General features: G+C 41.1%; 3 protein-coding genes across 4 annotated transcripts in view; 1 reads left to right on the top strand and 2 right to left on the bottom strand.

Moving 5' to 3' along the window:
* LOC124312357 (collagen alpha-1(I) chain-like) overlaps positions 1 to 13,425 on the top strand; it is a 1,404,094-nt gene that overhangs the window by 19,139 nt on the left and 1,371,530 nt on the right. The gene's annotated exons all lie outside the window — the stretch shown is intronic.
* LOC124312469 (cuticle protein 7-like) lies at positions 4,363 to 5,232 on the bottom strand. Its single transcript, XM_046776993.1, has 2 exons — positions 5,122 to 5,232; positions 4,363 to 5,035 (listed from the first exon to the last, which is right to left on the bottom strand). Exons 1-2 carry the CDS (start codon positions 5,131 to 5,133, stop codon positions 4,418 to 4,420), a joined length of 630 nt encoding a protein of 209 aa, XP_046632949.1. The 5' UTR covers positions 5,134 to 5,232; the 3' UTR covers positions 4,363 to 4,417.
* LOC124312307 (ankyrin repeat domain-containing protein 50-like) lies at positions 10,513 to 13,413 on the bottom strand. 2 transcript variants are annotated; one of them, XM_046776784.1, is made up of 3 exons: positions 12,163 to 13,413; positions 11,926 to 12,086; positions 10,513 to 11,789 (listed from the first exon to the last, which is right to left on the bottom strand). In XM_046776784.1, the coding sequence occupies exons 1-3, from the start codon at positions 12,866 to 12,868 to the stop codon at positions 10,557 to 10,559; spliced, it is 2,100 nt and encodes a 699-aa protein (XP_046632740.1). In that variant the 5' UTR covers positions 12,869 to 13,413; the 3' UTR covers positions 10,513 to 10,556. The 2 variants fall into 2 exon arrangements, with proteins under 2 accessions (XP_046632740.1, XP_046632741.1); XM_046776785.1 differs by having other exon boundaries at positions 11,965 to 12,086.

Here is a 13,425-nt window from a genome sequence, read left to right as displayed (position 1 = left end):
TTAGGTGATTATATAATACACATACAGTGGTTGAAATGCGGGGGTTGGCAACTCCCCAGAATACTCGTACATAGCCAGAATCTTGTCAGAATCTTAAGAATCTTTCCAGAATCTTAAGAATCTCATAGAATCTTCAGAATCTCGTAGAATCTTCAGAATCTCACAGAATCCCGTAGAATCCCATAGAATCTCGTAGAATCTCCAGAATCTCACTAAATTTACCCCCTTTTTTAACTTTAAACTACCCCAAAACCGTCCAAAAATCCAGATATTTTGTGAATTTGTTCTTTGAAAAGCTCCAATTGTAAAAAAATGCACTAGAAATACTGCAAAATGTAAAAATATGGGTTGCGCTAAATCTTCTTTAATTTTCCCTCCTTTTTCCCACCGCTGGGTGGCGTACACATTTTTTCATCTGCTCATGAATGGAGGATGGGGTGGGAAAAATTTATGGTTAAAAAAACTTTATTGATAATATGCCATTAATTCCCAGCAATTAAAGTTAATTTTCCCCGTATATTTTATTTTAAAATTAATAATCTGGACTTTTAATTCAAACCTTTCAAATTTCTAACTATCAGATTACTTCATCTTACTTGAAACTACAAAACCTATTTAGCACCTTTTCCTATCAGTAAATTATCTTAAAGATAATACGATCTACATGTCTATAAGCTGTATAGAGCATGCCAAAAAGGAGCTACGCCCACTACGTAACATAGTGCATACTTCTGTACAGAAACTGGGCCAAGGACTAGTGGCGCCCCTAGTGGAATTTTGGGGAAAACTTGATTCAGAATCTCGCAGAAATCTCGTAGAATCTCTCAGAATCTCTCAGAATCTCTGAGATTCTGAATCCTCGTACACCCAAATTTTGAGTTGCCAACCCCCGTTGAAATGTATATGGAAAATTTCATTCAACCTCTACCATGAAACTCTTGACTTTTGTTGGCGTAAAATGCTAAATATTCATGTTTAAGCAGAAATAGTTCAAAAATGTATTCCTTTTTTCTCCTGGTTTCGTGTTGTGATGACTTAAGAAACACGATCATTGAATATTAGAGAACATGAGTCAAAGTAATTCATGGGCGGATAGGTATATTCATCCTTTTTATTTCTTCTTAGGAAATAAAAGTAGATTTTCTGTTTTCTTTTAATTATTTTTCTTATTCACGAAATCTTTGGGTTTTCCTCCTTTGGGCGCTTTCTTTAAGAGGGTCGTCGCGAAATCTCGGTAATGGTGCCTTTTAGCTTTTTCGTACACGCGAGAGTCATGTGCATATGAGCTCCGTTACTTGGTTGCATGTATCGGTTGCTGTGCATTTTGTTACTTAAGATGCGCCTAAAAATAGTCTGTTACGTGTACTATATACCAGACATTACTGGAATTTTACGACATCGGATGGGTTGCTTGGGTACGAAGATGTAATAATATAAAAAGCGAAATAAGGACTGAATAGACGAAAAACCAGTCGTGTGAAACGTTACATCCATTAAGAAAACCTATTATATGTGTGTGAGTAATACCCTGCTGAGTTTGTTTTCCTATAGCGCATGCTGCTTCTCTTTTGTTGCATGGCGGACGCTATATTGCTGGACACGGGCTATTGGGTGGTAATAGAAATTTCGACGAACGGAATAACCGCAAAATGAATAGGAAACATTTCATTCTATTAAGAAAGCCAGTGATGTGTTTACTTACATAGAACGTCCACGCCCCATCCTTCCACCTTTTCAAATATTTTCCCCCTGAGTTGATGCAAATGATCACATTTGTTGAACGCGATGTGTTGAACACTTGTGTAAAGGTCGACACAAAGGAATCATTGTGTCACCGATACAAAGAACTTAAATACTATGAGGCGACTTTACTCACAATGTCAAAGTGAAGTGTCTAAGACCAACGGGAATAATTAAGGCTAAACAATGTATTGATAACGGACAGATCATACAATAAGGTGAACTAGTAATATTAAATAGTGAGACGATAAATAAGTGAGACAATACTACTTGTATGGATAAAATGTGGTAGCGGGCTGAGCGGTAAGGCTTGTCGAGAAACGGCAAGTTCCGAGGTACAGTTGGAAATGGCACTTATCTTAAATAACAGGCACTGAGCACAAGGGAAAATATAACTAATACAATACCAAAAAGGAGAGTGCGACTGGAACACAATGGTAGTGTGAATGCCGTGGGAGAATGCAGTCCAGAATAACATTTACATACAGTTTTTATACTAATTCTGGCTGCACGGTTAGCATAGGCCTAGAGAGGAAGTATAAGGAGCAGACATGTTTAGGCCTAGAGAGGATAGTAGGGGAGAGTGGGGCGATCAGGCGTTCGGGTCGGTAGGCTCAATTGATTTCTTGATATGTTAGAATTGCAATAAAATATTCAAAAAATCAGGAGATGTAGATGTTACTAATTCGCATCTTAAAACAAAATTTCATGGTAGTACGACGAACGGTTGAGGAATGAAAGGTAAAATAAATTTTTCGTCTTAAAATTGGGTCGTCCTACTTTGACTTTCGAATCAAGTATCGGCTTTCCCGATTACTTTAAAATTATAAAAAAATATGGAAAATACTCTACATTATCTCCTCTTTAAGCCTGTTTAGTTTGTTTTATATTTACAATAGTTTAAATAAGAGATATTCAATAATATACTAAGACCCCTTTGTTGGGGGCGCATCGGCCACACAGCGTCGGGGCTTTTTGGCTTACATAAAATTGCATATGAAAGCAGTAAAATTATTTGTGTTCGTCTTTTTTCGTGTTTTTAGTCAACTACCATACTTATTTAAGCTTTTTCATTGATATTCCGTTGGTGGGTTGCATTATTGGTTTATTTTTTTAATTTTAAGTTTCTACTGTCAGTTAACGGTTTTTCCGTAAGTAATACAGGGGGTAATACCGAGACACCCTGGCGGTGTGAGCAAGTGACCCCGTATCTGGGGCGGGTTTGCTCTTTTTTTTTTTTTTAATCGGCAATAACCTAGTCTTAATTTATTTAGATCGGATTGAAAAAATCACCATTTAAAGCAGGAAGAATTCTCTATCTTTTAAGATTTGGTGGATCTAAATACGTTGGAAAATAAGGGAATGGGAGCTAAGAGAAAAAAAAATTGACGCCCCACTCTCCCCTATAGAGAAACGTGAGCAGACACGTTAAGACATGGTCAGAGCGGCGACGAACATAAAAGATAAAAGTACGCCTAAAGTTAATATAGCGAAAAGGGAAAGGGGATAGTAAAAGGGGGAAAGGGATGGGGCGAGTTGGCGGCAGAGATAGGGCGAGTTGGCGGCAGATGGGGCAAGTTGGCGGAAGAGATGGGGCGAGTTGGCGGCAGATTCAAATAGTAGCAGCCTCCTCTGGTATGAGATGGAGTATAGCGGAAGCGACATCTAGTAGTCGACGTTAGAGATTGTCTTGTAGAGAGGGAAAGTAACAAGGGAAAGGGATGGGGCAAGTTGGCGGCAGAGATGGGGCGAGTTGGCGGCAGATTCAAATGATAGCAGCCTCCTCTGGTACGAGATGGAGTATAGCGGAAGCGACATCTAGTAGTCGATGTTAGAGATTGTCTTGTAGAATGGAAAGTAACAGAAAAACGGGAGTCGACCGAGCGTTCTGTTAGTTACACTTGTGTACGTTTATAATTCCAACGCTTTTACGCCTAAACATTTTCCCTTTGGATGTGAAACAGTTTAAATGTTTCCATAGAGGTTTATTCGTGTAAGATTAATGGCAGAAGTAAAATCCACCGGGTCGTAAATTGGGTTATTTGTTATTGATTTCATTGCATTCGCCGCATCGCTATTCTAGTGCGCGGGAAGATGTAAAAGACCGCGACATGCCGTCTGCTGGGATTTTACTTTAAATAGCAGAAGGATCAAGATCTTGATTATACTTCTCATTCGAAAAATTTTATTTGTTGAAGTGTGAAAGCCACAGAATCCATAGTTCAAAAATAACCGATTTCAAATCCAGCAGCCCGAAATAAAATGATTGCTGGAGGGAAAATAATACTAATATGACGAGCAGCATTAAAAAAAAAGGACGGATGACCGGATTATTGCAACGGATTTGTTCCCAAATGTAGCTATACAACAAAAGGGCGTCCGACAACTCAATCAACTTTACGAAACGCTTAATTCTTGCACGCATCAGTATACAGTAAAAGCTAATTGCGATTACCGATTTCCTTCGGTTGTTCCAACAGCACATGTGGTCCTAGTTCTTCTTCTTTTCTTTAATAAATCTCTGTTATTATGTACACATTTTTATGATTTGATTCGTATAGATTTTCTGGCTGATTTTGTCATACCGTACCGTATATTATGAATAATAACACAGGGAAATTAAAAAAAAAAAACTTTTATTCGGCAAACAAAAAGACGAACTATATCTGTACATTTCTTAACAAGCGACGAAAGCTGGACAAGGGTGGGCTCCACCACGTTGGCCAGCACCGACATGAGCAGGGCCGGGATGGGCACCACCAATCTGGCCGGCACCAACATGAGCAGGGCCGGGATGGGCACCGCCGATTTGATCAACACCAACATGGGCGGGGAATGGATGAGCTTGGCGTCTAGCGCGGACTGGGGTGGCCTTGGCAGCGGCGACAGCGGCCATGTGATCGGCCTTGGCCTTGGCGACTTCGGGTGTGTCCTGGACTTGGACGGGCGCTACCGAATTGTCGACGGGAGCGACGGGCAAGTTGTTGGACAGGACGCGGAAGCCTCGGGAGTCGGCGGTGTAAGAGACACGGACTTCCTTGCCTTCTGGGTTGAAGTAAGCGTAGCTGCCGACCTGGTTGCCGAAACCGTCACGGAGGTTAGTGGCGGCCTGTCCGGGGTGAGCGTAGCCGAAGCTGGCCTGGCCGAGCTCGTCCTGGGCGTGGTACTGGGTGGCGGAGAAAGAAGGGTAGCCGTAGGCGACGGGATAAGCAGCAGCGGGAACGGCAGCGGGAACGGCACCGTATCCGAAATACTGAGCTTGGGCGGCAACAGCCAACACCAACAGGCAAGCAATCTGCATAAGAAAAAAACCCCAAATAAATTGTTTTAAAAATGTTATGCTTATTTGAAGGGGGAAATAAAATGTTTAACTGTTATTACCGTGGACTTCATTGTAGTTCTCGTGAGGGTTGAAAGAAGAGCTCTGTGTGGATGCTAATGGTGGACTGCCAGTCAATTCTTTTATACTCGGCTATCCGATTGATAGTCACAAGGTGATCAAAGCAGTCAGGTAAGTCAACAATCATTTTGCCCAGTCCTTTAGTGGACCTTGACCACACCCTAAAACATGAAAACCGGAGCAACTTTTTAGAATTGTCAAAAGACCTTGCTCCGAGCCAAGGCGTTTACCAACTGCGAAATCATTGATTTTCTTCCTGCTTTTCTTTAAAATATTTTTGCTTGACAGAAATTTAACGTAAAATACTCATTTTTTACGGCATACCAATACAAGCGAAATAGCGGTAAAAATACAAACTTTCCGCGCTAAACTACTGCATCAAGTGAATTTGCAATGAAAAAAAAAAGATTGAAAAGATATCAATACTATAAAGGCAAACAATAAAGCCTACCACCAAATGCCTACTTTAAAAGTGATAAAAATCGTTACGATGCAGTACGCAACTAAAAGAAAATAATACAAAAAGGGTTTGTTGTGGCTCTCACGTATAGCAGCAACAGATAGACCTCATTGCTGATCGTGGCTGATTATACGGGAAGCGAATAAAGCTTTTTTATCGTGTATCTTAGAATGATGGCCTTTTACTTGTCGTTCAAACTTGAAATAAATAGCACCCAGCCTACTTACAGCCAGCAGCTGCTGAAATACAAATAATCGTGTTTTATTGAAATATTTTACGGTTTCACTCAGATACAACAGATGGAAAATATAGAATTGTAAACAGTCGTCGACCATGTATACGAATCGGTACGTAGCTGTTTCAAGGTTATGAGTGTTCTCAATATAGACGCATATAATTACGGAAGTTGGCAACCGCGAAACCTAAACAGGTTGCCCACCGCCCAGCAGCACGAAACCAACCTGAACAGAATTCTGTCCCCACCATATGTTCCGCTGTAGTGACTCTGTTGCTGATTCTTTATCAAATGGAAACTTTGCTCTATTACATTTTAGGACTGTTGGATCTACAAGTAATGCTATTACGCGGTTAAATTGAAAATTTCACGTCCCTTATTTTATTGACATAGTATAATTTCTGCTGCATATTTAGGTAATCCTGTCAATTAAAGTGCAGCCAATTAAGTTGCAAACTTGCACAATGAGCCGTTAAATGTATAAACAGCTAAACAGTCCTTCCACGCGGATTTATTAACATCGAATTTTTAAAAATCACAGTTTCTTATTAGTGATTTCATTTCACTAAATTGATTAGTATCAAATGATTTCTGAATATTACTTGACAACTCTTATTCCTCCAAGCGCTTTTAAGTCTACATAAAACCTCTTTGAAATTTAAAATTTACAGAGTAAGACCTGCTATTGCTATTGCTATGCTATTGCTGCTATTGCAATTAATCTATTGCAGCGTTTATAGATCAATTCAAAAGCTGTGTGTTAATATATTTGAATAAAGTAAAACGTAGATAGTATGACATTTAATAATTTTGAAAAAAACTAATAGTAATTGTGGGATGAAATCCATTTATTTATATTGAGATAAGAAAAGAAATTTTAAACGACTCCAAACTTGCTCAGCTATCCCCATTGGCAACGCACCGCCAGAACTGTGATCGACTCATTTAAGGATAAAATCCCCCGTCAAAGTAAATTGAGCCACTGACATGGAGGTGGCCAGGACCATCCCCCAACAGCGACAGCAACTTCTTTGACGGGTTCATCGACCAAAATCCCTTTGGATTGTCACAATGAGGGAGCATCATCACAAGTTTAGAGTTACACATGACATAGACATTAGACAAACATTTCCAGGCAAAAAAAAAAAAACAAAAAAAACTTCAATTCAATTCCTCGTACACTTTTCGACACTCTCGCAATTTTCCCGATAGGAGAAAGTTTCCTTGTCCTATGTCCTGAACTGTAACAAACGGACAAGAGTTCCGGGCTCGTTTCTTCACATTTCGACTGGCTCGAAAGAAAACTGCGACTTCCACCGGAAGATCTTCTATTATTTCGTCAGCTGCAGAGTTGCGATCGGTGGCGCTTCCTGACGATACCACGACTGTTATTTGGTCTGGCGTATTTTGAGGACTCAAAACCTTGATGTTCACGTTGTACTTTTCTTTTAGGTTGTTCACATTGTGACCTCCCCTACCCAGGATGCGACCAAAATGGGCCGATTCAATGTTCGTCAGTTGGACTGTGTATCCCAGTTGCGTTTTGATAACTTCGTCGCGGATGATGAATAAACTTTCCGGTGTATTGACTTCTAGTCGTTCAACAGGTGAAGGAACGGGAGTAGGAATAACAAAGTCAACCGTGGACGAATTCTCGTCTTGAGCTCCCGTGTCGCTGTGAGGGACATTCGTGATCGGATAGACGGTGTAACCCTCAATGGGTCTGCCTTTGTATCGTACGTCTGTACAAGTGAAAACCGGAGCCGCAGCAAAGGGTTCTTGTACATTTTCTTCGTTGAATGACTGGATGTGTTGGTCGTTCGAATCAAAAACCGATGCTTGGTATGTAGAAAGATGCAGAAGTTCGATTTGTTGCCGGAGATCCTCAATTATCGATTGGTTTTCTTCCAGATCAATCCGCGCTGACTTCAATTCATATGCCATCTCTTCACGATCCACCCGCAGACGTCGGAATTGTTCGTGAACTTGCATACGAAGAGCGTTTTCTTCTTTGGCGTGCTTTTCGGCTGTGTCGGCACGCTCTGTCTCGCTCTCAAGGTAGCCGGATAGCGCTTCATATTCACGGTTCATTTGTGATACATACTGAATGACTAAGTCTGCTTTCTCCGCAACTGTCTTTTCCATGCTCATTTTCTCTTCGATGATCCAATCCCGCTCTGTCTCAACTTGGAGAAGTCTGTTCTCTAACCAGAGTTGATTCATCATATGTTCTTTCCGTTCTTCATATCTCCCATCCGTTATTGCTTTGCGGATTGGCCCCCGGGTCACTTTTCTTCTCAATTCCGCTGGATTATTTGAAAGATCGTAGAACAAATTATCTGGAGTAAGTTGTAGACAATCAACGTCCGCTGCGACACCTTTGCTGATCACCAAGGATGACGTGGGTGAATCAGCAACGTCGTGGACGGACAGTTCTACGGAGAGCAGAGGAGCAACTGGTTCAGCAGGATGGATGTGGGTGAACTCAGTCATCGCTGTGGTGGTGTCCTCATCAGTGACTTCGGTTTGGGTTCCAACGGGCGTGGTGGCTACAGAAGACGAAACGATTCGACTCTGCTGCGCCTCAAGTTCCATTTGAGAAATTTTCATTCTGCAGTCGAGAAGTTCATTATTCAAATCGGTCATCTCCTCCTCGTGGATGTGCGTCTCCAACTCAAACGTTTCCTTCGATGTAAGATAAAGGGCGGCCAAAAGCACGAAGTCTTCTTTGCTTTTGCTCAAATCGTCCTGGAGCTTCATCACTTGGATCATCAGGTCGTTTCTTTCCAAAGTGATGTTCGCTTTTTCGGATTGATACTCGGCCAATAAGGCAGCAGCGTCGCCATCACCGGTAAGATCTTGAATGGGATGAACCGCTCTGCTGGCCTCTGCTGGAACGGCGGCTGGTGTTTGGTTTAAATCACTTCGGTCGACTTCTTGATCTTCGGTGCTTTTTTCTTCGGTAGTGTCCGACTCATCACTGTGTTGTAAAACGGGAGTCTGAAGAATTCCGCATTCTTCTGGTAATGGAACAAACAAAACTTCAGCAGTCGCGGCATCCACTGATTGAAACGCCTTTCCTCGGGAAATAAATTCGTCTTGTTGAATCGGCGGAGAAGAAATCAAGACGATGTTGGGCGGCCGCTTCTCCTTCGGTTTCCACCCTCCGCTTAACCCTCGCTTCAAAGTTTTAAGAAAACCCATTTTCAAGGTAAATTCTCAAAAAAACTTCAATCAAATTCAATATCTTTGGATAACTGTAGAAATAAGTTTGGTAAGGCTATAGAAACTGTGAAACCTCTATGACTTTCTACTGGCTAGTGGTCCCTGAGTGGTCCTCTTTTATATTACATTGAGCCACTCGGTTTGGTTGGCAACAGTAGATTCGCAGATTCACTTGCGCTTTACTAATATCATTTTGAATTTTATTACATTATATTTAATGTTTTCCGGTACATTTGATATTTTCGCACATTTTACAAATATAATGAAATGTTATTTACAATTATACAAAGCTATATTATCGATATTATTGACTTTGGGGTAAAGGTAAAATGCGGAAATTGCAGAATTGCGCAATTGGGGTGGTGAAATTACGAACTTTGTTGCAATTCGTTTGCATATTTTCGCATAGCAACAGGAATAGCTCGCCATTTTTTCGCAAGTTTTATGTCAGAACCATATTCAAGATGGAAATTTCCGGCCATCATTAAAACAATCCTTAATACAAATAAAATAAACATTTTTATTGCTAATTTTAGTAACACAAAACCAAATTTAAAACAAAAAATAATTTCTACCAAATGCTTACTGTTATTGCATTTTCAGGGTCGTAAATTTACGCTGACGCAATGTTGATGACGCAATTCGCAGTTATAAGCGTTAACGATACAAAGGAAATTCAGATGACTGATTTATTATTAGAAGCGAAGGATGCGAACAACCGTTTTTCTTCGCGTTTGTAATTAAATAGCAAGGAAAGAACCCTTGTTCAAGAGTTTTTATGTCATTCAAATAAAATGTGTCGTGAGAAAAAGCAAAAATAAAAAAAGGCCAACTAAAACAAAAGGTGAAAAACTCATGATACTGAATTAATTCAAAAAGTGGTTCAACATGTGGAAAAAAAAACTACCAGTTAGCAGATTTCCCCACACCAATTACAGGTTAAAATTCAATAGAGAAAAGAAGAGGATGAGATAGTTCATTTTTAAATTTTTCGTAGAGATTCTAGTCGCCCAAAAATTAGATCGTAGTTTTCCTGTAGAAATTTTCTTGTTGGGATTCTAGCAAAAAAAAATAAAAAATAAAAACCGTTATGTAGTTTCTAGTTTCCGATCGCCGCCGCGGCGCCGCCATTAATTCAAACAAAACTAGTTGCCTGCTAGTCGCCAAAAAACGGTTTTCTAGTTCTTGTCGCCACCGCTATGAATTTGAATGCACTGATTCAAACACACAATGACCCACCGGACACTTTTACAGGAAAATGTAAATGAATTTCAACAGAATTTCAATTAATTTTCCTAATTCCAATGGACAAATAGTATGGTTTATTTCCAGGCATCTTTAATTTATAGTTTTTCGTAGTACCTTCCTGCGGAGACAATTAAAAAATTGCTTAGAAGGGGGTTTTAATTAAAAAGACACATCCTCAAAACGAAAAAAGCCCACCCTTCCGTATTCTAGTTCACGAAATATATTTATTGCAATTATTAATACACAGTTCAAGTTTCGCAAATGCAACCGTTGTTAATCAACAATTGAGTTATTTCCAAAACGTTGGCACCTTTGTACCAGCGTCGCACGTATCTGACTGCATTGCCCCCATCACTGTCCTTGCAATGGGCGTCAATCCCGTGTCGGGTCAATAATTTCACGATGGCGATCAAATTATCTTTCGGGTAGTTGGCACACAAAATTAAAAGAGCGTTGGATCCGTTCAATGTTCTGCTGTTCAAATCGATGCCTTTCTCAATAAGCAACTGGGCAATGTCAATCAAATGCTCATTGGCGTAATAGCGACACAGCAGCATTAAAGCGTTCCAGCCGTCCTTGTTCTTCCCGTTGACGTCGATTCCGTGCTGAATCAACAATTGGACGACGTCGACAAGATTGTCATTGAGATAATACTGACACACGGTCAAAAGAGCGTTCCAGCCTTCGTGATTTCTGATCTTCAAGTCGATCCCGTGCTCAATCAACAGTTGAATGATGGCCACCAGGTCGTCCCTGCTGTAGTACTGGCACAGGTATCTGAGAGCGTCGTTTCCGTAATTATTTCTGCAGTTGACGTCGATGCCGTTTCGTAGCAAGAGCTGGACAATGCTGACTAAATTATCTTTGGAGTAATACTGGCACAGGTAGCGCAAAGCGTTGTTGCCGTAGTTGTTGGTGCAATTCACGTTGATGCCGCGGTGAATGAGCAAATCGACAATGTCGATCAAATTTTCATTGGAATAATGTAAGGACAAGTAAAGCAGGGCGTTCCAGCCGTTGTTGTCACAGCCGTCGATTTCGATATCTTTTTCGATCAAGAGTTGGACTATATCGATCAAATTGTCGTTGGAGTAATATTGGCAGAGAAAGAGAAGGGCATTCTCCCCATCTTCGTTCTTGCAATTGACTTGGATGCCGTGCCGGATAAGCAAATCGACAATTTCAAACAGGTCTTCCCTGGGATAATGGCGGCAAAGGAATAGAAGTGCGTTCCAGCCGTTATTGTCGCGACAATTGACGTCAACCGGAGTGTACTGATGCTTTCGTTCGACCAGCAGCAGTTTTAGACAGGTGTGAAGTTGTTCGGTTTGGTTCCAGCGGCAGAGCAAGAGCAACGGCGTCATGTCCTCTTCTCCGGTGCAGTTGAGGTCGACACCTTCGTCAATCAACTGGCAAATTTGTTCGACATCCGGATCGGGGTTGGCGCATAATTCCAGCAGTTCTAGTCCTCTTTGTTGAAACTAGGTAAGTCAAAAGTAGAAATTTGATAAAAGGTATTTGAAGTAATATTGGTAAATTGGTTATATTCGTAAAATTATATTCATGAAGTTATATTGGTTATATTCATTTTTTAATGATGAAAATAATTTTAGTAACCTGTTCGTCATCATCATCATCATAATCATTATTCATCACCTCTTGAGGCTTCATGATGACGCTCAGCTGCTGGACGACTTCTGCCGACGTCAAACGATCCTCCGGCTCCGGTTCCAGCATCATCTGAATGATGGCACGAGCGAAATGTCCGTTCAACAATTCTGTGATTTCAAAATAGTAAGTGAATTTAATCAAAAATTAATATTCAGTTGAAAATGATAAACTTAATAGTATTACTTTTGAAATTGACGGGTTTATTTTTGACGACGTTCGAGGTGATTTCCCAGTGAGGACCGAACGGATGGATCCCGCCCATTAGGAAGTAGAAGAACACGCAACCTTCGGAGAAGATGTCACTCTCCACGGTATCCGTCCGCACTAGTCGATGGATGTGACGACGACTTTCGTTTTCTGCCTGATCAATCATTTCGGGTGCCACCCAGTTGGATCTCTTCCATTTGTCGCTCTTCTCTTCTGCCCGACACAGTCCGAAATCGGCCCATTTCAGGAGAACTCTCTGACGGCTGCCGGCCGTGCCCGCAGAGATCAAGACATTTTCTGGGCGGACGTCGCCGTGGACTAGATCTTTGGAATGGATGTACTCGAGGCCGGTGGCCAGTTGGAGTATGACGATGAGATCGTAGGGCGGCATCGCTCCGCGGTATTTCTTGGGATCCTGATCGCTGAGGAAGAGCTGATCCAGCGAGGCGGCGCATAATTCCAGGGCGTAGTACTTGAAATGCGTGTCGCTTTCTGAATGTAAGAGTTTGGCGACGTTCGGGTGATGAAGACTGGCCAAATCGGCTTCATCCTCTCCGTTACCTCTGGCGTCAACCAACTGGATTCTCTTGACGGCCACCGGTTGGCGATTAAAAGTCCCGCGGAAGACGATGGAGTTGCACCCACGGCCCAGAATGTTATCTTCGTCGTACTGCACTTTCATAGCTGGAGGTGATGTGGATTGATTTACAATTCAAATGAATTACCAGCTTTGTAACTTTTAAGGAAATTGAATAATGAAGCAACGAGAACAGAGCAAAAGACGAGTCAAACTGAAATTGCCCTGGATTTTTTAAAGCGATAACAAAATTGTCCAGCGCCTCAAAAATGCCCACTTTGTGATAAGCCCGATAAGGGTAGGTGCGTCTACGTGTTACACCATACACCGTGACAGATCTTTGGTCCCCTTATCTTTTGCTACAAACACGACAATATGACTCATTTTTCTGTGCTGTATCATTATTAAGTTGAGTTTAACAAAAAAATTTTGCTGAACATAAACCATTTGCCAACATTTTCCAAATGGACCACCACTAGAACATGTCATTTGAATTTTAACCTCACGTACCCTATGTACGTCATCACAACTGTTTTGAAAAAAACGTTTGTGGCAGCTGTTTTACAGCTGCTTTATAATCCAAGGAAATAGCTTCAATGTCAATGTGATCAGTAGTCAAGTTTCTCAAATGAAACACTTTACCGTTATTAGTCAGCTGAAAG

Source organism: Daphnia pulicaria, chromosome 8 (genome assembly GCF_021234035.1).
Source record: "Daphnia pulicaria isolate SC F1-1A chromosome 8, SC_F0-13Bv2, whole genome shotgun sequence".
Lineage (NCBI taxonomy): Eukaryota > Metazoa > Arthropoda > Branchiopoda > Diplostraca > Daphniidae > Daphnia > Daphnia pulicaria.
The sequence above is the reverse complement of the archived record's forward strand: the minus strand, read 5'-3'. Positions and strand labels throughout refer to the sequence as shown.

Excerpts from the sequence above, each read along its gene's own strand:
- LOC124312307 (XM_046776784.1), bottom strand. The coding sequence starts at position 12,868 with ATGAAAGTGCAGTACGACGAAGATAACATTCTGGGCCGTGGGTGCAAC. Across the intron at positions 12,087-12,162 it reads TAAACCCGTCAATTTCAAAA|AATTGTTGAACGGACATTTC; the intron begins GTAATACTATTA and ends TTGAAATCACAG. Across the intron at positions 11,790-11,925 it reads ATGATGATGATGACGAACAG|TTTCAACAAAGAGGACTAGA; the intron begins GTTACTAAAATT and ends TGACTTACCTAG.